The sequence below is a fragment of the Anomalospiza imberbis genome, chromosome 5 (assembly GCF_031753505.1).
Source record: "Anomalospiza imberbis isolate Cuckoo-Finch-1a 21T00152 chromosome 5, ASM3175350v1, whole genome shotgun sequence".
Lineage (NCBI taxonomy): Eukaryota > Metazoa > Chordata > Aves > Passeriformes > Viduidae > Anomalospiza > Anomalospiza imberbis.
Window position 1 is genome coordinate 38,987,806 of NC_089685.1, and position 25,077 is coordinate 39,012,882.

The following is a 25,077-nucleotide window of genomic DNA, read 5'->3' on the forward strand; positions in this document are numbered from 1 at the left end:
TCTAACATTTTCATTTTGTCTTTAGAGGTCCATTTTGGCTTCAGTTCCAGGTTATGTCGTTCTATTATACATCATCAGAGGCAGGTGTTCAGCTTTAAATATTGACAGATTTTTCTCAGTAGGAACATGTTGAAGCTTCTAACTCTGCTAAACATATTAATTTGACTGTTACAATCCAAAAACTGTAAAAATGGTGGAATGGAAAGATACAAACAGTATTATTGACACTGTATTGTCAAATGTTTGCACTGAGACCCCATGTACCATAGATTTCATTTTTAAAAAATCATATTTATATCCATTTACATAAGACTTACACATTTTAAAATAAATACATACACAGTAAATACGTAAATGTCTATTTTTTTACAATAAAACAGATGTAACAATGTAAAGATGAGCGGCTTCATTTGATAAAAGCTTTGGATGTGCACTACTGTCAAATTTTTGATGACAGAGATGCTGAGAGAAAAGGGGGAGATTGTTTTGTATTTCTTTTTTTTAAGTAATTTAGGTATTTTTTATTCATGTTTTAAACTAAACAATACATGAAAGGAACATCATATCTGCTTGTGTGATAAACATTATGTGTTCTCTTCCCTATTAACCTGTTCTTGCAGAGAGTTTTAATGCTCTTTTCCTAAGTAGTGGTAGTGCACTTCAGGTAAAGTAGAAGAAAGAGATGGCATCTAAGAAAAAAAAAAAAACAAATATTAATTAGCAAGATTCTAATTCAGTCTAAAGTGCAATGACAACAGAAAATATAGCACTAAGTAAGCAGTTTAGTAACTAAGTTACTACGACATGAATTTTTAGTATTCGTGGGAGACATGCATTGTTTAATTTTAGATCTGCAACATAAAATTACTAATAATTAATTTTAATCTTTTACTAATTTTCCTCAGTCAACACAGACTACTGCTTATGTTCATTTTACAGTTGTTTTCCTGCTGTTTAGGTGCAGCACTGGGCTTAGTTTCCTGCACCTGGAGACCTTTGCCTGTTTGGCACAAGGCGAAACACATTTTCAGTGTACAGACATTGCTGATGTACTTTGTGGTACTTCTTCCTAGTTCACTGCAGCTTGACAGCATTTACCTTTTTCACCCTGATGGTTTCTTTGCTATGGACTAGCTGCTTCCAGCTATCATTCACATCTTTTTGGAACGCTGCTTCTCCATTTGTCTTTACAAATCCTCTTTTGAACTCTTCTTTGGTAAAGTACGTAACTGATTTTTCCAAATCTTCTTTAGTATTTCATTAGAATAAAAGTTAAAGTAATATGTTCTGTAGCTCCAGCCTGTGGTAAGAAGTCTGTCCTGAATGACCCTTCTGACTTGGTAATGACAAGTGTTCTAGAAGTTAAAAGTGTTGGGAAAGCTTGGATAATGTGAGTGCCAAATCCACTGCTTGTGTAAAGGCATTGCAGCTGCTCAGCTGGGCCACCACATCTAGTGACCACAGCAGAAAGCTTGATGGGTCCTGTGTGTTCTGTAGTACATTTCTTTGCAACATTAAATGGCCAGCACCTGCAGCCTTAATTGTTCTTTCTGCTACCAAGTGCGCTAAAACAGGCCTGTGTAGAGTAAGCTCATATAACTGTTCTGAGAATGTCTGCACATGGTTTCTGGCAGCTCACTGTGGTTTCAACAAATATTTGAAAAAAAACCACCTGAAATGCAGTTTGAAAGCTTACGAACAGGACACAGCTGCTGTGAAGACACACTATAAAGACACTGGAAAGTTGTAATAAACTGATGTTGACATAAACTGTTTTGACAAGCCTTTGATAGTCTCTGTAAAAGAATGTCTCTTACTCTCATCAGAGTAGTAGAATGCAAGAATCTGCAGCCTGCTGTAATTACAGGCCATCTGCATTTGTTCCATGTGCAGTCGGCTTGCTGCTTTCTTTCAGGCCTGCTCTCTCTAGGCATGTTCTCCTTTACTATATGAAAAACTCCCTTATCTTGTTATTGTGTGGTAGCTTGTCCAGCTATCCCTCTCCTCTGCTGCTTGGCTTCTGCTTCTGTGCATGCAGATACTTCACCAGAGTATCACAGCTACTGATGTAGTCTAGGCAGTTGTAGGTGTTATAAAAGCCTGGGTCTTAGTCTAAGAGGAAGGTCTGAGTCTAAGTATGGAAAATTTCAGGAGGCATGTTGTAATGAATAATCTTCCCTTTTGCCCAAGTATCAATCAGCTCCTTCCATGAAGAACTGTTAGTCAGGAACTGTGCTGACAGAATTCTGAAAACTCCTCTGTTGCCCTTCAATCTGATATCCCCCTCTATGGGCAGTTTCTGTTTATGCATTCATTCTTGAGTTGCAGGCAATTTGTTTAAATTTTCAAGTTTGCTGTAATAGTGAAGGAAATATTTTCCCTGTATGGTTGTTTGCTGGGTTTTTTTGGGGGGAGGGGTGGGATGTTTTAATTTTCAGTATAGTGTACTGGAATTCAAAATTACTTTAACTTGCTTTTTGGGTTGTTACCTGCATGGCATTTTGAAGTTGCCCTTAAAATAAATGCATATACTAAAGTTCTAGTTCACATCATCTTGTTCCTTCTGCAAAACGAGTATATGGCGAGAAGAGAAATAGTAGTATATTATTGTCCGTTAACCTCATATACTAGCCTTTACAATGTTGATGCAAATTTGATATCCTTATAGACCACTCAAGCATTTAAGATTAGGATGTAATTGGTAGAATAGTGGACAAGCAGCAAGTACTGATGTGATACATACCCCTGATACTTGAAACACTACAAATACTCCAATAGAAATTGGAGTTAATTTGTAGAGCTTGTATAACTTTAAATACACACCTTTTTGCTCAGAATACCTACCTTCCATACATATATAGTGCTAGGAAAGTGTGATGCTTTACTTTTGTTTGTGCTTTGCTACTTTTTAGATACTTTTTAATATAGTGGAAATAAATGGTTTGGATAATCTTAAATTAATTTTTGTTAGCATATCAAGTTTTCCATTTCTGCCTTTGTTGTACTCTTCAAGCTTCACTTCAAGTGCCTGACCCATTAATGTTGGCCTAAGAGATAGTTTGGTGTTTGAACCTCTTTGTCATGCTTTATTGCTTCCAAAACTGCAGTTCTGAAGCACAGAGGAGAAAAGGTTCATATCTCTGCCTTCCACTTCTGTCACCACTGAACCCTGTGAGAGTCCTGTCACTGCCTTGCTGATACAATACCATGTTCAAATCTATACATGCATACACATAAAAATATTTCTGTAGCTTGTGTGCTTCATCATCATGTTTGTAGAATCAGCTGCTAAACTTTGCTTTTTTAGAAAAACCAAACCAAGCCAAAACCAACAAATAACCCAACCCCCCCTAGCTTATTTTTTCAGGGGTGGCTCAAAAACTTCCTATTTTTCCTAAGAGGAAGATTTTATACTCTTGCAATCTTTCAAAGATCTATGAAGTAAGGCTCATGTCATCAGGAGGATCCTGAGCAATCTACTTTTCCCACTGTTAACATTTGCTATTCCTAACTAATTTTTGAACCTACACAGAGTTAGTAAACTATCGATGGCCCCAAGTCTGTCCCAGTTTTTGGAATCAACTAAAAAACCAACAACTTGCTTACAGATCCTTGCATGTCTTGCCTACAGTATCCAACAGCTATTGAAGCATGTTTGATGCCTGTTGAGGTTTTGGTGATATTCAAATACTTTTTTTTCCAGCTGCCTTGCAATTCCCCAAGTAACTAAATGGAAATTGATGTACTGAGAAAATACTATCAGAAAATGGTGCCATATTGATGTAATTACTCATCATGTGTGTATTTTTTCCAAAAGCTGGGATAAAATAGAAAACTGTATTTCCACAGAACTCTGGAAAAGTGACTCTTATATCCATAACCATACTCAAAAGATACATGGTGAAAAATGCAACATGAATTCCACTACTAAATTTGATCCAAAGTTGCATCCTTTCTTTGTCAATTCTGAATTATTTGAGAAGTGCAGGAATCTCTGTAATAGATAATTTTTCAAGATTTTTTGTATGGGTTAGTCTATGCAGTTACCTGATGTTCTAAATTGAGCCATAGCTTTAATTAAAAAAAAAAAAAAAAAAAAAAGTAAATATCTTCTGCTTTACTAGTGTTGCCCCCATTCCAGCTCCTAGTAGAACTCTTTCAATTTGTCATAAAGTAAGTCCATTCCCTGTGCCTTCTCCCCAGAATATGGTTGGTAGCATCTTCTGGACTGAGCTTAAGACTGTTGTCATGACCAAATGACCACCCTAGTGAATCCTTAGTTGTATCCTTTGCTCCATGCTGGTTCATGCTTGGATAATGTGGGGTGTAGTGCACAGTTATAAAGAGCATTCATAATGGCCCCTACAGAATACTCACAACAATTCAGTGCTGGCTTCTTTGCTAGGCCTTGTCAGCATGAGTATGTGCGAACTGTTGAGCTGTCTAACCTCTGCAGTCGTGATGAAGCAACTGCAAATTGGGAAGGGAAAAAAAAAAAGGAAACAAACCAGAGCCTCTTTAGAATCACCAGTAAAATATATCAGTCTGTTTACCACTGGAAGGGTGACTGTTAAATTGCTCTGTGGCTTTCTCTAATGTGATTTGGGCATGGTCTATTTCAAAACTCAACACTTCTTCACAGCTGATGTACTGTTCGAATCTGTCTAAAGTGAATACAGTTTAAAACTCATTTTTGTCTTTATTTTGTCATAAGTCCTAATGCTCTTACCTATCATGCTGTTTAAATACTATTGCATTCTTACTGCTGGGAGATAGGAAGCCAAATCCTGGATGAAGATAGAGGTCTTCAGAATTACTTCCCTTTAAGTCTACTCAGTTCAGTATATCCACTCAAGAATTAACTGTCTGGAAGACCTCAAGTAAATCACTAAATCTGCCTTTTGCCCTAGTTCCACATCTGTAAAATGGGAATATCATCTTCTACATCATACCATGACTAGAAGATGAAATCCATTAATGTTTATAAGGTTCTTATATAATACTGTAATGTGGGCTATGGAAATGCCATGGAAGCTAGGAGTTGATGTCATTCAGTGATGCAATTCAGTAAATTATTCCATCTGTAACTACAGCTATAAAGTACTGTTTTTAAAGGTGAGAAACTTTAATGGAATTTAGATGGCTTTAATGGAATTTAGGTGGCAGTACTGTCATACCAAGTTCATTATCAAGTTACAGGATGTGATCTCTACAAGTCTCTACAAGTTTGAGATAAGTCTATTTGTAGACTTAATCCTGTCATGATGAAATAAATGGCAGTATTTTAAATAGGACAGTCTGTGTACTAATATTTCTCAGAACTTCAGGCAGGTATACTTGGCTTTATCTTCCATATACCTGAAGAAATAGCTGTGATGGGATTTCTTTCCTCTGCCTACACTCTTACAATGATTTTAAAATTTTACTTACTTTTTAATTATGATCTGCATGTTAATTTTCCACTCATTTCTGAGTTAGTGCATCTTTTGGAAATCAGAAGATTTCCAGAGAAAATGAAGACTGGTATATAGTAACTCAATTAGTGCCTGAATTTCAGCATTTGCTAACTACTCATCTACTGGTGACTGTTAGAAACTTCAGTTATTTGGTGGTCAAGGCTAAGCTATTTAATTTGAAAGTAAGATAGGAAGATAAAGCCCTTTCTAATTGCATTCTCTAAAACACTCCACCTGCTATAGAGGCTGATAGGATGAAAATGTGCTTAGATATTATATTCAGTCTCAGTTAAAAATTAGTAAATTAATTCCAGTCTTTCTGATTGTTTCCTTTACAGCTATAGGATAGTGAGATGGCTTTTTTTCTTTTTTTTTTTTGTATTTTAAATAAACACTGTCAGTGTGAAGCAAACCTGAAAAAAATCAATAATATGCCAAGTCAGTGCTTTTCCATTCCCTAATTCAACTCTCCCACTCTCCCAGACTCGGTTCATCCTAGTTAAATGAACACAGTTGTTGTGATGCGAGACAGATATGTGTTAAAAATCAACTTGGCATGCTAGGACAAGCCTCGTGCTTTCCAAGAGGAAGTGCAGAAATGAGCTCGTACCGTCACTCGCCATCTTCCGCGACTGCCCGGATGTAGTGGTGAGCCGGAAGCCAGCCGGCAGCGTTTCCGACGCGCCCGGCATCATGCTGATCCCATGAACCTCACGCGGGGGAAATTGCCGACGCCAGGAGGGGCCGCGCCTGAAGTTCTTGTCATCGCTCTGTCAACACAGAGTTGTATTTGATAAAGCAAAATGAAGCTTTTTGATTAGCTATCCTGCTGCGTGCTATCTCTACCGCTGCCAAATGTATTCCATAACAACTACCCTGCTCTGTTGCACTGCATCCAGTCACTGTAATGTGTTTGAGACATGCTTGTAAAAGTAAAAGCTTGAGAAATATTAAATGCTGGGGTGGAAAACTCTTCTTAAATCTTTGGCTTGATATAGTCAAGGATTTAGTATCAGCTGAAGTAGAACTTTCTTACACAGTGACAGAAAGTGATTTGTTACTGCATTAGGAGGCTTACAAAGTACTAGGAAAGGATTAAACACTCATGCGCATGCACAGAATTCATAGGCATCTGACATTTTCAGCAAATCCTTAAAAGTTTTATTTCTCCTTATGTGCAGAAGTCCAAGACTTAAACATTTTTGCACTGGACTCTTATGTTAAGATGAATAATTTCCATAGTTGGGTTTGAGATTCCTCTTCCCAGATAAGTGCCCCAAATCACACTCTATTACTATTGATTAACTTTGAAGAACTTTGAAGAAAAAAAGCAATAAAGAACAAACTGAAAAATCTACATTTTTTCTTTATTTTTAAAAAGGTGTAAGTGTCATTAAGAATAGACTGCACAGGCATCCCACCCACACACATCCCCCACCACCTGCTCTGTCCAGCAAAACTTCCACTCCATTCTGCATGTTTCCTCTCTGGAAAATGTTCATCTTAAGTTAAGAGTGCAGTGTCAAATTAACATCCAAGATGAAACAAATACGTAGCCAAGCTGAGGTTACTTTAAAAACCTTGATGGGTATTCCTAATTTTTTTTTAAGCTGTAACTGACTCTCTTTAGCAATGTGAAAATTAACATGTCTTCATGCATTCAATTGAATTTTAATGTTTTACTATGATATTTTATAAATACTGAAAATAAAATAAATTACTTCCTCAAGTCGTCTTTCAGTTCCTAGTGCTAAAAGGTTGTTGTATTCTCTCTCAAGGATCTGCCGTGCCTAGAGATACCAAAGTAAACAATTAAAATGTTTGAAGATGAATAAAAGGTAATAATGGGTACAGATTAACCAGAAGTAGCATAAGCAAATTTACCTGTGTGTTTTGTGTTGGAATCTGTAATAATAAAGCTAAACTGCTGTAGTCAAAGTTTTCATCCAGTGCTATAAGTGAACCATGTACACCACTTTCTAGAATATTATTTGCATATTCTCGGAGGCCAATGGCTTGTATCCAGCGTATGACTCGATCATTGCTCCATACCAGCACATCTGTAAGGACATAACACCAGGTCAGTCTCCTGATACCTTGAGAACTTCCAAATTGTACAGGTGCATGTGTGTAGCTGTGCATGCACTGTGGATGTCTTACTGCTTTATTTCACACATGAGGAATGCCAGTGCTATTCATATAGCTTGAGTACACCCTATTCAAAAACTCTATGTGATGAATTATCTTCAAGTAATAATGTTTCCTAAGGAGAAATTCCTGCTTCCAGAGGGGATCTCCATAATGCAATTCCTCCGACTTCCTATATATACCTTCTCAATTTGTAGGCAAGATTTTACAGTGCAAAGGCACCGGAGAAGTATCCATTCCTCAAGGCTTCACTTGTGAGTTTTGTATTAAGCGTTTTGGGAGTTGGGTCAGCGCTTATCACATACTAACACGCCATAAAGTAAAAGATTAGTTCACAATTTTAGAGACAAACTATATTTAGTACAGAAAGCTGGCAGTTCCTAAGGTCCATTCCAACTATAAAGCTAAGGCAACAAAATGAGCTAGGAAGCCATTTCTGAGGATTTGGCTATTCTGAAAAAGTATCCTGCCCTGCCTGTAAGATGAAAAAAAGTTACTTATACTGCTCTTTAGAGTGGGAGACATAGTACTGAGTTTTCTTTACTAAGGATGAGGCTTATTCCTGAACCTTTACAAGTCCAGCTGCTGTGGCTGTTCTGGGAGCAGGATTTCTCCATCGCTTGACTAAGAGCATCTCGCTTTTTGGGAACAGGATCAACCGAAACACAGTGGCAGGCAGAGACCAAATCCCACCTGGGACCATGAATAACTGACAGATGCACAACAAGGTGAAGGAGGCTATGAATTATTACCCTTGTCCTAGCAGGAACTAGCACTGAAGCCACAGCAGAATTTGAGACCAGTACTCAATTCTCCTATGTCAGTCTCCAGCTAGACCCACTTGGGCTGACTGGCACTGATTCCTGCACGTCCAAAGCAAAGTCATTGCATTAGTGCATGCCATGATGTGCCTTGAGCAAATGCACACTGTCACTGTAGCCATTAAACTTTTTTTTTTAGCCCTTTTTTTTTTAGCCCTTGAGAAGTGCTAACTGCTGTAGTCACTAGATCTGGAAAAGCTCAAAGGAATCAAAGGATTAATTTCTGATAGTGGAAAAAACCCCAGCCATCCTAATTGTTATATATAAAAAGAACCATGCAGTGAGCCTGCAACTGCTCTAGAGAGCTTTACACAGAAAAAAAATCTTCGGAATCAGCTGTGAAATAAGGCCAGTTTTGTTAGGAACTATTCTTATGTACCAATCAACTGCCTCAGTGGTCAACCCTCCAAGCAGCATTTTCTGATACATTCTGACGTAAAAAATCAAAGGCAAATGTTTTCAAAAGCTGGGGAATTGTGTTAGGGTCCTGAGTGCTTCCATTTTTTAGTGTTGCCCCCAGCAAATTCCACTGAAATGCAGACTGTTTGGCCTTCTGTTTCTGAGCCTGAAAGAGGTTCAGGTAAGATCCATATCCAAAATTGAATTTAGCAAAATGTATATGTGAAACCACCATTCAGAATTGCAGCCCAAATTTAGCAAAGTACTTAACTGTGCCTAATTTAAGGAGATAGGATTTGTTCTGAAGAAAGATGGACTTAAGTTAGTTTTGCTTAAAGCACATGCTTAAATGCTTTGCTTAAATGGCATGACAATGGGTTAACAGTGTCAAGCTTCAAAAGAAGAAACATTCCCAGTATTAATTCCCAGGAACTATCACCTTTTATTTCATGCTGACTCATTTCTCTTCGCTTTTCCAGTTCTTTTCTATCATAATTCAACCTCTTTAAACACATGATTCCATATTGCAAGCTTGTTCTGTTATTTAAAGAGAAACATTTACAGAGTTAATAAATATAATTTTGAAGATGGGAACATATGTAGAATGTATTTCCTGCATTTCACATGAGGTGTTTCATAGTACCCATGTATGAAATCTTGAGAACAGAGGGGAGAGCAAAACCAGTAAAAAAACTCCACAGACTTCAGGAATGAAATGGAAAAAAAAATGAGTATGTTTGAATAACTGTTTTAGCATAAGAAACCCAAAGCATTAAAAGTAGAAGACCTAAAAAGGTCAGCCCTTGTGAGCCGTGAAATGTTTTGTCAAATCAGATATTTTAAAAGTGACAGATCAGATAGTATATAAAAAAGAAATCCACTTCTTGTCCCATAAACCTTGTTCTCCCTTAAGTTTAAATGCCTTTATTTCCATATTTCCAATTTAGCTTCCTAGCTATATCCCTAATTAACCCAACAACTGTCAAATTGCTTGTATTGTTAACTGCTTTTATGTGCTACACACAATAGCTTTTCGTTATTATGAGATCTCAGGGCTTTGAAGCTTAGTCTAACACTTTCTGATACTTCACACCACTTAAATTATTACTGTTTCTGTATTGTCAAGAGTCTATTGATATATTAATGGTTCCCTGCTCATTACGAAATTTATCTGTACCAGTATCCTGGTTTTTAGAGACATAATTGCAATGTGATTGCTATTACTAAAGAAATCTCTCTCAATTCAGATTTCTGATAGTCAGCCCTCTTTTCTGTATGTTTTTCCACACCAAAACAACAGAAAGTGTTTTTATTCTGTGCAGAACTGAGCACTCGAGCAGACACATAAGCATTTTGATGGGTGAAGTCTTTATGCCAACATACCGATGAAAACTATCCACCATTTTTAGGTGCACACGCAGATCTTTCTTTGTCAGGTGGTCTAACATCCTTGCATCTACCAGACATTCCATAAAATAACTTCGGTACTGTGGTAAACCCAGGCTGGGGAGCCATTCGTTACCTATCCATTCATGGTTCATATCACCATAAGCCAGGGTCTACAGAGAGAAGAAAATTGAAAGGGGGAAAAAATTCTTGAGTTTTTTCAAGACTGCGCCACAGACTGAAAACAAAATATGTCTAAAAGAAAAAAAAATTATGTTAAAAAAATTATGTCTAAAAAAAATTAGTAATTCTGGTTTGGCTTTATTTTAACACTGGAGGAGGGAGCCACTGTGAGATATTTGTTACGGACAAGGGTTTTGCCTGTTGTGTCCTATTTTCTTATGTGAATTTTTTTCAGTTTTGAGTTTTAAATGCAAGCAGACTTGTTACACAATCAAAATATGTGTGTTTCATAATACTTGCTTTCAATTGACCTTCTAGAATATTTATGTCAGGCAAACCCTGAACTGTAAACTGGTAATACAAACATGGCCCCAGATAATCCACTGAGGCTTGTTTCTGTTTGTGGGGAGAAGAATGTAATAAATAAAGTCTAATGACACTTCATGGCTACACACCTGAAGTCCTTTAGAGACTAAAAGTTAGTTTCAGTGGTTTGGCACTGAGGCTACATTTAAGAGAGATCTTTTCAGTTGTGAACAGTTTAAACCCAAATCCATCATATGCAGAGCTCAAGAAAGTAAACGAGATAGGAGCAAACCAGGTTCCTCCTAGAGACTAATACTCAGGTTTCATTGTTCAGCTAATATTTCACTAGGGTGAGGAAGGGACTATATGAAAAAGCCATGCATATGTAGCTACTTTTATATGAGTTGCCTTATTAAGATGCAAAATAGATTTTTATATCTCACTGTTGTTAATTATTTTGTATTACAAGACAGAGGACAAGAATGAAGAACTAATAAATTGCAAGATTTACACTTTTTCAACAGGATCATGCTCAGGATCATTGTCAAGCCCAACTATCTCTTTGGTTTTGTTTATAATGTCCCAAACATATGAGTAACACAATTAAAGCTGGATGGATATATTATCTGTGAGGGAAAATATACTCCCCTTATGTCTCATTCTTGTGAGATTTTGAAGAGAAAAGGAATTTCATCAGTAAAGATAGCAAGATCCTGTAAGTGCGCCTATATTAGAAAAATTTTAAAAACTTATCTAATTGGCAGTTCTAAATAAATTGTGCAATAGTATTTGTAGACTGATAACTTGTGTGTGACTCATACAATTGTTCTAAAAAAAATTCAGTGCAATTTTAGAAAAGTTAGCTCTCAAATTCATGGCACATTTAACTGTCCTATTTGGAAAAATGAGGAAAATGCTTACTCTCTAAAACTCTTTACACAGTTTTAGATGGGAGGTAGGATACGTCTCTGGAATGTAGTAATTTCTTTTGTGAAAAATATTCACAACATATGTACCTATTTCAGCTTTACCTAAAAAAACTGTCCAGAGAATATACTCTTTGACAAGAAGTCTAAAATATGTAAATCATAGTTCAATAATTGAGATACTGTCACAATATTATATTCCACTATGCATATTGATGCACCCAATTACATTATTATCAACTTTCAGTTTAAAAAATTCACATGAATGATCATACCTGTGCCCAACTGCCTTCTTCAGACTCTTTCTGTTTTATCAGCAGGAAGTAATTAGTAAAGCAGGTAAAAAGACAACAAAAAATAGTTATAAAAAGCTGTGATTTTCATATGCATGTTAATGACAATTAAAATATACATGTAAAGTGCACGAATAAAATAACTCTGGCCAGTGGCAATGTCCTGGGCTAAACTACCTAAAAATTTATAAGACCTAAACCATAAAATGTAGCTGAGTTTTCAAGATAGAAAATCATTATATCTTGGTGAAATTTTGCAACATTATTTAAATACTCTTCACAGTTTCACAATTAAAACACAAACATTTACCTATAAATTTGGGCATTAGACATGTAGTTTTTTGTTTCTAGTTTGATTTTGAAACATTAACAATAAAAAAATATCTTCTTGAGAATGTGTTGTAAAGGAGCTTTTTACATAAAATTTTTTATGGAAAAATAATATTTTTCTGGCTGGCCAGTTAAACAGAATCAACTCTTTATCTTGTCAGTTCAGTGCTGTTATATTTGCATTTATATTTACCAACAATAAAAAAAATGGAAATGAGCTCAGTTTGAAAAAAAAAAAAATTATGAGAATTGGCTTCCTTACTACTAATGAAAAAATTTTAAATAGTATAACAAGCATAAACTTCGAAGAAATAATTTCCTTATTGCATCAAAATTTAGCTCCAGAACCTCTCCCATCATTTATGGATTGGGCTGACTATAAAGTGTGCCAAACTGCAGATCATTTTTTTTCAGAGATCTCACTGGAACATTGCATCATGTTTCATAAGCACATTTATGGAGTTAAGATATAATGTTAACAACCAAAACCTAAAATAACATATATTCCAAAATGAAAAAAAAAAAAAAAAGTCTTACTTAAATGTTAAGGGAGAGGTTTGACAAAAATCAATAAATAAATGACACTCCATGCACCTGAAATCAAAGATCATTAATACCCAAGTATGGAGAAGAAAGACTAAGCATTAATGAAAACATGAAGTTGTTTAATGCACCATTCTCAAGCCTTTTCTTATTTCTTTCTATGTCAGCAAATACAAAACACGATTTAGAAGAAGAAGGAGTAAATTACAGGGGAAATGTTGCACCTGTAACCATGACAATTTTATTTCATTAAATGAGCTTTCACAGTGGCACTGAAACTATTATATACTCTATAAGTCCAGTACTGGTTTTAGGGTCACGCAATTTTTGTGATGGCAATACCATTTGTAAATTCCTTTGCTGAAAGATTACATAACTGTTCTTTAAATTCAATTTTCTTACTCCCTGCAGCTTTTTAATGGCATGCTTTGGGACACATCCTACAGAAGATAAGGCACCTATGTTAAAGCAGGATCAGACCTATCCTCTTTTGAGCTCTAAAACCATTTTAAGTCGAAGTAGAATGACTAACCGTTTTAGCTGGAGCAGCAAGATTTTCCATTTCTTCATGGGTCACCCAAACATTGCCTGAGGGCTACAGACAAGGCCCGAAGGAAGGCAGGTGGGATCCACATTAGGTAAGCAGTGGTAAAGAAGAAAGGCAGCACCACTGTAAGTTATCAGCGCATCACCATCAGCACAACCACGTTCTTGCCTCTACCGAGCTGCAACTAGAGACAACTTTAGACAACTTGGTTTGTATCTTTCATTAGCAGCTTCTGAACAGATGTGATGGAGTATTACAACTAGAACTGATGGATGAAATCCGGCAGAACACTGCCACAAAGGAAAGAATAATAATTAAAGCTGCATTTCATAAACAACTGGCAAATGCAACCTTTAGCTCACAGCTCTGTGCGCAGGTAAGCTTCAGCTCCCAAAGATTTTCCAGCCTAAATATTCTGCACAAGTCACATGCTCATACTGTAATCTAAATAATGAATGCTTCTCCCATGTTTCTGTAAATCAAAATATCATGATAATTCACTTCTAAAATGATTCATCCTCATCCTATTGTTTTTCATCAAATGATTACTAGGACAATGAGGAGAGTCAGGGAGGGAGCATGGATGTGTGCTGTGTTTTCTGGAGACCTGAGATAAATGAACTCCTTTCCTGAGAGAGAGGGGAAGCAGAAAGACTGGAGACTCAGAAATGCACATTCAAGGGCAGGGCACCTTTGTGTGCACACAGTTACTCAGGCAGAATTAAAAAAAAAAAGGCAAAAGTATTCTCAATGTTTTTAGCTTGAACATAATATTGTCTCATTACACTTCATAATTGTAAATGCTTTTATGCTTTGAAATATCCTCTTATGACTTTAAAATAAAAAAAAAAATTTTGTAGTAATTCAAGCATCATCTGGAGTCTTTACTACTTTACTTTGGAAAAATCCTTACAATTCATAATATTATCATGGTAATGACTCACTTTCAGGGAAGAAAGTATCAGAGAGTTAACTACCATATTTAAAGAACATGAGCAACATGAATATAAAAGGGCAATCAATAGCAATATTACTGCTGTTGCCTAGTTGCTTATGTAGCTCACAAAGGTATCTGAATTCGAAATTCCACAAAAAGATTATCCATAAATTCAATGAAGACAAAATATTAAAAATTATAAATATTATTAACATAATAATTATTATTGCCTTTCTAGTAGAAATCTGAGCTACACTACTTTGTCCTTCACTCCTATGCCATGTTTGCCATCTGATCAAACCTCTCTTTTGTTAGTCTCCATTGCTTCTTGCATTGCCATTACCATCAGTATTAAAACTTCCCTTTTGTCATCTTGTTTCTTTTTGTCCTCATCAGTTTAGCCTATTTTCCCTGCTTTTTATATACAGCGTATTCATTCTTACTCTGCCCTGATCTATTTCCTTGCTTTTTTTGATATATTCCCCTTTCCTTTCAGATTCGTATCACTGTGTATCTTTACTTGCTTCTGTCTTTTCTGCCACCACTTTCTCTTCCTTCCTCACTGAATGCACAGGCTCCACTTCCACTTTCCAGATGCTCCCCTCACTGCTTCCAATCACTGCTTCTCTTAAAAGCATGAAGAACCTGAAGCCAGCTGACTTATATTAGATAACATTTGAAAGGGTGCAAAAAAGGGGAATGGGAACAAGACTCAAAAGAGCTGTGTTCCTACATGACCGCTCCCAAGACCTGGCTCCCCTCCACCCCAAAAAAAGAAATAAAGAGAACAAACAAACAAAGAAGAGAAACACAATCTGATTAGGCTGGTACAGATGATTTGGCAAAAGACAAAAATAAAGGCAAAATCACAGATAAGATGCTCGATACTGATTTGGATAACATCGAGGATAATCAAAACAATGACTTAAAAAAAATAATATCTGATAAAAGAAAAACATCAGCAATCAACAATCAAGCAAGTGATGAACAGGTAGTTCTGAGTCTTTATTAGACAGTTTTCACTGATTGTGAGGTGTGTGTTATCATAGAGCCACTCTTGTACTACAAAAGTTTTTCTGCAGACTCCTGTAGGTTGAAGTGGGAAGAAAAAGTTAGCTGAACAGGACTCACTGTTCTGGATGTTGGAGGTGCTGATGGACTTGTCAAGGATACCATCTCCTGGATTGCTAATCGGAGTTTTAGGCGATGAAGAGGATTGCTGATTCCAATTTCTCTTTGAATCTCAGTATCGGACAAAGCAGACATGATAGCTCCACTCTTCACGTTGGCACGGCAGGCAGCGACATACCAGGCTGGCATCCCTAGCCAGAGCTGTCAAGAGAAAGGACATTTCATCCAAAGCACTGCTTCATCTCTCAAATGAAATTACAGTCATAGAATATTCTGAGTTGGAAGGGGTTCATTAGCATAATCAAGTCCAACTCTTGGCTCTGCACAGAACTGCCTCAAGGGTCATATCATGTGCCAAAAGCATTGTCCAAAAGCTTCTTAAACTATCAGACTTGGTGTCATGACCACTAATAATCAACTAATTAATGACCAATAATAATTAATTGTCAGGACACCTATCAGTCTGAATAAGCATGGTAGCACAAACAAATGAGTATGAATATCATAGTCTTTAATAAAACAAAATTGTTTCAGAACCTTTGAAATTGCCATGATTCCATGTGAATTCTTTTTGCTTTTACTGTAATCAGAACTTTAAAACAAGGCAGGCTTTGAATTCTTTTCAGAGCTGCCTCCATCCCTGGGGCCACTCCTTTCCCAGGTTTTAATGTCCAAGTACTGGCACAAGTCAGTGTTACTGCCTACCTGATAATGTAGTAAAATGGCTTTCTCTTTTTTAACATGGTGTACTCAAGGGGCACAATCTTACATTTCTCAGCTTTTATCTTCTGAATAGAAATTAAAAATCCCAGTTCAAATAATCACCCTATCAGGGACAGACTTTAAAGCAAATTTGGGAACAGTCTGGTATGTTGTCCCATCCCAGCTAGGAATACTAGTTACAAGGTGCCGCAAAATGTGAGCACAGCTCCATCCTCTATGGATTTAGAAGATATGTACTTATATGCTTTCCTCTCCTTATGTTAGTCTTACTAGCCCAGGCCAGGAACAGCCCCTTTCTTCACCACTTGTTCTTTCCTTGTAAGAGGACCTACTGAGTGTGAATTATTCTTGTTTTTCTGAGCTTTCTCATCTTATGCTGTGTCATTAATATGACTGCCAGTGTCTTCAGCTGTTTTTTACCAAAGGAGGTAATTTCATATCATGCATGTGGGGTTTTTAATTATGGTATGAAGCCTGTGAGAAGAACATAAGCAGTGAATGCCATAATTGCTGTGATATCAGGGATAACATAATGGAAAACAAAGACCTAGCTAGGTGCATCTCAAATAGGCCATCAGAATTAGCTGATTCCATTGGTTGTCTTTGTTTATTCTCTTAATAAAGGCTTACTAAAAGAGGGCACATGATCAAGGAAATAAGGAAATTCACAAAAAAATCTAGAAAGCAGCAATGAATTGAAAGGATTTTCATTACATTTGACACAGCACGGGGAAGAAGTATGTGATTATTAAGAGGTTTATACTTTATCTGGGAGATATTTCCATAAAAGACAGCTGTTAGGTCACTTTTACATCACAGGGAAATCAGACTTGACTGTCAGGTTAAAAAAGGCTCAGTCAAGCTTTGAGTCCTGAAGTATCACAGAGGTTGAGAAATGACTGCATTGTTTGAATAAGTCCTTCCCACTGATGGAATTAGACACTACCCTCCATCCAATGCTAATCTGAACCTTAAAAACATGATCTGATTCCAACAAACTGTTACAAAATACAAAGTTTCATGAAGGAAAAAAAAACCAAAAAGCAAAACCAAAAAATTATGTAGATAAGACCGATCTGCACCTAAACGGCCATGAGAAAACCATGCATAGCTTTAAAATGTATTTCATCACCTCATTTATTTTGACATTAATTTTTTATACACATGCACTTGAAAAGCAGAAACGCGTAAACACTGGGAGTTATTCACCCTGCAGAAATAGATTAAACTATTTGCTTCTCATTAGGTAAATTATTCCTATAACAAAATAAGTAAATTCTTTAACAATATAACTCTCTAGCAGAAAATGATATTAGATGAACAGTCTCTAAAAAGAGAACACAGAAATCATTCTAGACAGAGAACTTGGATATCAAGATCAATATACTTTTCCAGAATTAAGAAAACACAAAATTCTTAAAATATTTCTCAACAATGTCTGTGCTACATACAAACAACAAGAATAAATGCTAAGGCTGAAAAGCCCTATAACGTTTGAAAATTTCACAATATACTTCCTAATTTTGAGTCTTTTTCTCCTTTAATATTTACTTTATTCTTTAGTTGAAGTGACACTTATTTTTCTTTAGGAGAGTACGAAATGCACTGATAACTCACTGAATAAACACACTACTCCTATCCTCATATCTTTTTGCAGTCAGTATTCAATCTGCACTGACTACTGTGACACAAACTTCCTGTTGAGCTCTCCTGTGCTACTGTTATCATATTCCCCAAGAACTTCACAGATTTGGATTTCTCTTTACAGCCCCATTCTTAGACAGTGGGAAGCATATCCTATTTTTCAGAAAAGAATCAAGGGGGAAAAAAAGTAAGGCTTAACTTGTCAAAAACTGCTTGAAACTGCAGATCTCCTTGAAAGACGAGGGTATTGGTATGCAAAAATTACAGACTTTTTTATGTTCATGTCTCCAATAAATCAGCCTTTACTGTGATACTAAATATTTCTGACTGATATAAATCTGGTTACAGAACTCTTAAAGTCATATGAAAAAGCAAAGTAGGCCAAATTAAGGATTGTTCCATATTAACAGAGATTTTTTGGGAATTAGGATATAATCCTATTTTCCAAGGTCATATACAAATGCTTGTATTGACTTCCTGCAATTTTCATTTTGTATTTTTCATTAGGTACCTTCAGCAATTCCAATGTGAAGCAGAAATTTTGTGGACATTAGCTGCTTTCATTTCTCATCTTTCATTTATTCACTAGCATATTTCTGTCAAAGGTTTGGAGAGGGATCTCTTTTTTCTATAGGAGGGGAAAACTTTCCAAGGTCTAACTGATGATCAAAGGATGATAGCTAGAGCAGGCGGCAGAAAAGTTGTGAATAGGTAGAGATGCTTGGTATAGAAAGGAATAGATTTGCTCTTTGATCCAACAGAGTTTGTATCTGCAGTGAAGTGTTACAGCCTTGCCATGTAAAAGTGACTGTGGATTTGTATAAGAACATTCTTACTTTCTGTGGCCTTCTCCCCTCAGCATTTGTGTACGTTTTTTTTTTAGGAGTTCCTTCACCTAAAACATTGATTACTTTGTCAAAATTGATGACAGCTTTGTTGAATGTTTCTTCTTCTTGATTTCCAAAACCCATTTGTTTAGGTCCTCCAAATAAAGGACAGCTCTCTGCACATTGGATTTCAGATATGAAGGCACTGCCTGTCAAATCAGAGAGATTTCAACATGGATCTCCTACGCTGCAGGTGAAAATAGTGGGAGGAATGCTTTTTTTCCCATTATGATTTTAAATGCAGAAAGCTACAAATACTTCACATTTATTTAAAATTAGCACATCATTCTACATAAAATGTCTGTGGAGTTCCTAGACATTTAGAGACTGAGTAATTAAAAGATTTAAAAACTTTGGGATTCAAGAACATTTCTGGTCCTCATCCCGTTGTGCAATTCTGTCTTACTTTTTTCAGCTCTAGTCTCTAATTTACACCACCCAGTCTCAAAACCCATGTAGTGCTGATGGCACAGCACACGGGGGAGAGGAAGAGGCTCTAACAGTCTCTTTTAAGATTTGTAAGGGCAAGCACACAGAAGCAGTCTACAAATGCGACTCACATTTTCAAGTTATGGCCAACACTTACCTCTAGCCAGGCAACCACTGTTGGTCCATCCCACTGCGCAAAAGGCAAACCTTTTCTCCGAGCCTCTTCCAGAAGTTCATGTCTAAAAGTGGATCAAGAAATGGTAAATATGGGGAGTTATGTGTTGGGACAAAAAGATGCAACTCTGCCTTTATGTGAAGGGTAATAACAGTGAAGCACAATGACAGGCATAGAAAAAGCACAGAACACACCAGTTAACAATACAGCTCTTTCTCCTGTTGAATGTACTCTCAATCTATTCCCAATTCTTCATTTTTTCTGACATCCTTTTAAACATCTAACATTCAAAAGGCAAGGTTTCTGTCTCTTCTTTAGCCAAAGCAATGCAAAAATCGGTATACCCTATAATAAAGGGCTATCAAAACAGACATTGGTGAAGAGAAAACTGAGAGATTCCTGAGACTAACTTAGCTCTGGTCTGGTAATGACTCAGTAAGGCCCAGAATTGGCAACTTCTAGACATGAACTAAGCATGGATGTAATGCAGCTGGATCAGAGAGGTGTTTGTGTTTGAAACACTAAGCCAGCTGTACCAGCTATACACAGTGCTAATGTCTGTGCAGCACAGCTATTTTGTACTTTAAATATGCCATCTCTGGCTATTCAAGAGTTAACTGTATCTTTGGTAGTTCCATGTTTGGATCTTTTAAATTATTGATTATATATAAAAGAATTCTATATGGTTTATGGATGTATATTTTTATAATTATACAATTGATGTGATTTCTCAGTTTTATATATATACTAGATGTCTTTCTATTGAGTTGATCAAATACCAATCCAACTCCTGTATCTGCAGTTTTTCTGGATTACAACTGGTGCATACGCAAAACATCATTCTCAAAGCCTAACTGATACTTTTAATATGGCTGCATTAAATATTTTGTATAGTTACGTATAAACTAGTCATCCAGACTACCAGGAAAATGCTCTATATTAAAAACATTCAGCTATTTCACCAGAAATTTCCACTGTGGTGATGGTGTAGAAAAAGCAGTCCTTCAAATGTCTTTTTTTTTCCTGGTATTTAACAGCATGTTTTCAGCTGCCTCCCACTGAGCAAAACACAAAAGAATGCTCTCTGCAACAAGCCGTGGTGAAAAACAAATTAGACAAGGACTATGCTAATGTAGTATTAAAATTTGCTTACATTCCCAAATAACAAGAAAATCTTGGAATTATGACTTCCATTTTTTTTCTGTCCTCTTTTATAACTACAGCCTTTGTGGTTCAGTAATCCCTTGACAATTTGTCACCGCCTTAGCAGCCTTTCAAATATATGTACTATGAAATCACAGCAAATAAAAGCAATGGGGTGATCTTACTTGTAAGGAGGGGTCCTTTGGGGATTTTTGCATTGCCAAGGGGCCACACTGAGTGAATTTGGCTTTAGCAGAAAATGAAACTCAAATAAAAGACTTTGCATACAGTTTTAAATCCCTGTCTCTGAATATTTATAGAAAGCAAGCTGCTTTATTTTTGAGTTTATGCTGTAGTAATACGTAACATTACAAATACTTGACAGAATTACTGAAATTGATACAGCTTCTCCTCCCACACAGCCTTTGCAGCAGCCCTTTCCTTTGTCACTCGAATATCCCAAGCCACTGTGGAGCTATCCTTGATTTCTGTGAAAGCATAACCCTCAGTAAAACAATAAGTTGCTCTCTGGGTACATGAACACCCTGTTACCTTCAGCAGCCGATGGGGATGCAGGAATGCCATATTCCCCGGGTGATAAGAAACGAATGTCTATGAAATGTATTCACCTGTCTGCTTAGGAGAGCAGAATTAAGGCATGGCCACACTAGGCCACATCCCAGATACCTGTGGATGAGGTATTTAGTTTGCAGCCTTCCTTCAGGGTTAGTTCTGCCGGTGCTACAGTGGTGCTGTACCTCCGTCAGATGCTACAACAGAGCTGCAGGACTCCTGCTGCTACCGGGTCTGAGAGCTGGCATGGCTATCCTTAGGGACACACAAGGTTTCACCTAGCCACTTTTGGTGTCCCATGGCAGAGCATGGACTGCACAAAACCCTGTACAATGCGCTCCTTCCCTACAACCAGCCCAAGCCCGGGGAGCAGCTCCTTCTGCAGCTGGGAGTCCATCCCTGGAGGAACCTGATCCCGGAGTTTTTCTTATCTACAGTATTCTCTTCAATCATCCCAGCTGAAAGAGCAGGGCTGGTTAATATGTTAAGTAGAAAAGAGATCATGGCTTTGAGGGTCACTGGCCTTCCTTGCTTGCATTGGTCTCCTGCTCCAAGCAACACGTGGACTACAAGGAGGTGGGAAGGAATTCTTGGCCTCTTGGGTTTGGTGTTAAATCTCTGCATGGCTTCAGGAACTGAGATGCCTGAAGAAGAGGCATTGGCACTTTAAGGTCTCACTTCCATGAAAAACACAGTTCCTTTATATTGGAATTACAAAGCACATCTTTCTAGGGAGTCTTCTGTGGCTTTGCAACATTAGTACCAGCCCGAGGCTTGGTGTGGAGGCTTACAATTACTCCAGTGAGTCTCATACCAATACTTTCTCCCAGAGTGGGAAAGCACTTCTGTTACTTCAGAGACAGTTTGGCTCGCAGAGCTAAAGGAAAATAGAGTTATAAATATGTATATATATATATATATGTGTGTGTGTGTGTGTGTGTGCTATAGCCAAAGCCTTTAGTTTGATAAACCTAATCCAAATGGTCTTTGCATGTAGAAGGAAATTGTTCTGAATTGAAAATACTTTTAGCATAAAGATGAAAATCCTGTACTCATACATCACATGAATCATAGCCATCATAAGGGTTGTGCATCACTCATTGATACAGAAGAATAGTAAAAGGACTTTTATAATATTTTCTTGCCTTAAAATGAATTTAATGCTTAAAAACTTACAATTTCTTCCTCAGATGATTCTTATCAACACTGCAATATTAAAGTTTATTGAAATTATAATTTACTTTTGGAATATTAGTCTTTGACTACTCCTTAATACAAACTAGGAAATCTGTGAAACCTGAACCTTCAAGCTTTCAAACCTGAACCTTTATAAGCCAAAACTAAACCCAGACTTTCTATTTTTTTTTACTAAGAGATACATTCTTTAGTTAGCAGTCAGTGAAAACTCTAATGAATAGTGTGTTTTGGGTCTTTTTTGGTAATATGAACTATCACTATAGAAAAAGAATCCACTCTTTCATTAAGTTAAAAGTATCATGTAGGAAAAAATTTGCACTGTTTTGACCAATTGTGAAAATCACTTGAAAAATGAATCCAGTGACCAGCCTGTTTTGGAATAGAAAACAGTATTTTAGAATGGACAGGATGTTGTCTGCAGTTGTAATTATGGGATAGTCACTGGCTTCCTGAAAACAGAAGAACCCCAAAGCAAAATATTGGTAACTGCAGTTCAATTTTCCTTGCAAAAACATACAATTGATCCCAGGAGGAAGAAGGGACAAATACCATAGAACTTATCACTCCCTCTTCCCTTCATTAAAAATACAGTATTTGGGGGATCATGAAAAGCATTATACAGACAGTCAAATTTAGAAGGTTCTTTGCAGGGGAACAGGGGATTTTCCCCTCCTCAGACTTTGTCAGAAGAGTACTCCGTGTTACAATGTGTCCATTGGCGAGGAGGAAGGGAATTAAAATGCAATTATTTCCATGCTTGCTTAGGTTTTTGGCAGCATATGAAAACAAGCTGACAAGGAAAAATTGGCATTAATTAGGCATTACTGGAAATGACATTATTTTGCAGATAGGGTTTTAAACCACTTACTACCACTGGAATGAATTCCAAATTAAAGCCATATTTTAAAAGATAACATTATTACTGCTAAAGAAAAAAATCCTCTTCCTGGAGATATTATGGGAGTAACTGCAATACACTATTTAAAATATATCATTACTCTGAGCCTGGTTTTGTAAAGTCTGGAAATTTCATGAACATCAATTGTTTAACATCAATCCAAATTTGAGAAATTGTGTGTTTTAGGGAGCACAACATAAAATGGGCTGTTTTCATATTTTTTTTAAAGACAAGTCACAGAATGTGAACTTGTGTTGTGAAGCTGTGTGTTGGAGAAGCCCCCTAGCATTGATTTCTGATTAGTCCTCCTCAAAATGACTTGCTAAAGACATTGTTAACACTGGGCCATTTGCCTCAGCACCACTCATCCATGAGCCAGGTACAACTAACTGCCCAGATCAACGTAAAAGCCTGAGAGCACAACTGTCTCATAACATGGGCACTTCTGAACGCTTCAATAATCCCTCAGACAGGAGAAGTACATGGAAGCAATAGGAAGGCAGAAAAAAATGAGTGAAATTGTTACTATCCTGCAAATCTACTTCATACGTATTCTCTCATACCAGGGAAATTCTAGCTCTGTATCAGCAGCTGTCATCAATTCATTGCATAAAGCCCAATGAACTTTATTAAAAATATTATTAGTCTTTACATAGAATTTGTGTAGGAAGTTAATGCTATCTTGACGAAGTGTGTCATTCGGTGGCATTCAATTTTCTTCATGAAGACAAGGCTTCCCCCCATGAAGCAAACAAGCAATGACAGTTTAGGATTTCTAACACACATAATGCAAACACTCTGTGCAATACACGACATCCAGACATTGCCTTGATGAAACATAAACAATATTTCAACACAGATCTTCATATTTCTGCAAGTAATAGGATTTACTCTGATATCTAATAGGGTTCACATGAAAAGATCTCAAGGATACTAGACTGCATAAAATATGTCTCTTAATTAAAACATAATCATAAATGCGATATAAATTGAAAAAGAGTCACAGTGAAGTCAAGAGCCAGATCATGTTTGTAAAACAAAAGCAGAATTGATTTTAAAATTTGGCTAATGGGTAATTTAGACTGTGAAATGGCCTTTAGTCACAGACATTGTCTCAAAGAGAAAACAGATTGAAGTTTTTACCTGGCAGGTCCTCTGATTATGAACTGATATTATTATGGTAATTGTTATCACCAATATTAAAATGTTTCATTTACAACAAAGTACTGTACATGATAGGTTTATAGAAGATAACCAGAGAGAAAAGATAGACCAAATATACTGCGTTTATCTGAGTAATCCTATGATTTCAAGGTAAGATTAAACACATCTGCTGCTTGAAATCTAACATACATTCAAAGTCTGAAAAAAACAGGAAACAGGATTTCTAATGAATTAAACTGGAATTAGATTTTTATCCTTTCTATTGTCATTTGCTAAATGTTTAAGACATGCCAGAATCCTGTAACTCAGAACATTGCATGAAAAAATAAGAGTTGAATTTGTATAAGTTAATAATACCTAATAAAAATATCAAGTCACATTTTATATATATGTATTTTCTGCAAGACTATAAATGGATTTAAAGTAGGAAGTGGAGTGGGAGGTTGGGGAGAGACTCAAGAGTTCATATTGCCACACAATGCAGATTTAATTGAATCTGAAAGGATCCAACTGACTTAAAGACTGCACTAATTAAAAACTATGCCAGATCCTGTTTGAACTTTGACACTTAAGTGATCTGGATTTTAAATTATTTGAAACCCTCATTCTCCTTTCTGATATCAAATATCAGGTCAGACCGTAAACAATGGAAAAAATTCAATCTCCAATATTTTACAAAATGTTTTGTATTCAACTTTAAGGATTTTTCAGAAAAAAAAAATGACTGAAATACAGAAATCAAGATGCAAGTAATAAACAGAATATTTAAAAATCTATAAAATAAGGAAGCATAAATTCCACAGTATCCAAGATTAAAGAATAACAGTGCTGTGGATAT

At 36.5% G+C, this 25,077-nt stretch overlaps 1 protein-coding gene across 8 annotated transcripts in view; it reads right to left on the reverse strand.

Annotated features, from left to right (window-relative positions):
• Window positions 1-491: 491 nt before the first annotated feature.
• The window catches only part of PPFIA2 (PTPRF interacting protein alpha 2), a 286,450-nt gene continuing 261,864 nt past the window's right edge, over window positions 492-25,077 (reverse strand). For 7 of the 8 annotated variants that reach the window (XM_068190316.1, XM_068190312.1, XM_068190313.1 and 4 more), the window contains 11 exons: window positions 19,247-19,328; window positions 15,407-15,607; window positions 13,324-13,386; window positions 11,901-11,930; window positions 10,208-10,383; window positions 9,264-9,361; window positions 7,341-7,516; window positions 7,178-7,246; window positions 6,067-6,226; window positions 4,378-4,470; window positions 492-689 (listed from right to left, as the gene is read on the reverse strand). In XM_068190316.1, the coding sequence (XP_068046417.1) occupies window positions 4,412-4,470; window positions 6,067-6,226; window positions 7,178-7,246; window positions 7,341-7,516; window positions 9,264-9,361; window positions 10,208-10,383; window positions 11,901-11,930; window positions 13,324-13,386; window positions 15,407-15,607; window positions 19,247-19,328 (1,114 nt within the window). In that variant the 3' untranslated portion in view covers window positions 492-689; window positions 4,378-4,411. The remainder of the gene's footprint in view (window positions 690-4,377; window positions 4,471-6,066; window positions 6,227-7,177; window positions 7,247-7,340; window positions 7,517-9,263; window positions 9,362-10,207; window positions 10,384-11,900; window positions 11,931-13,323; window positions 13,387-15,406; window positions 15,608-19,246; window positions 19,329-25,077) is intronic. The other variant, XM_068190314.1, reaches the window with a different exon arrangement.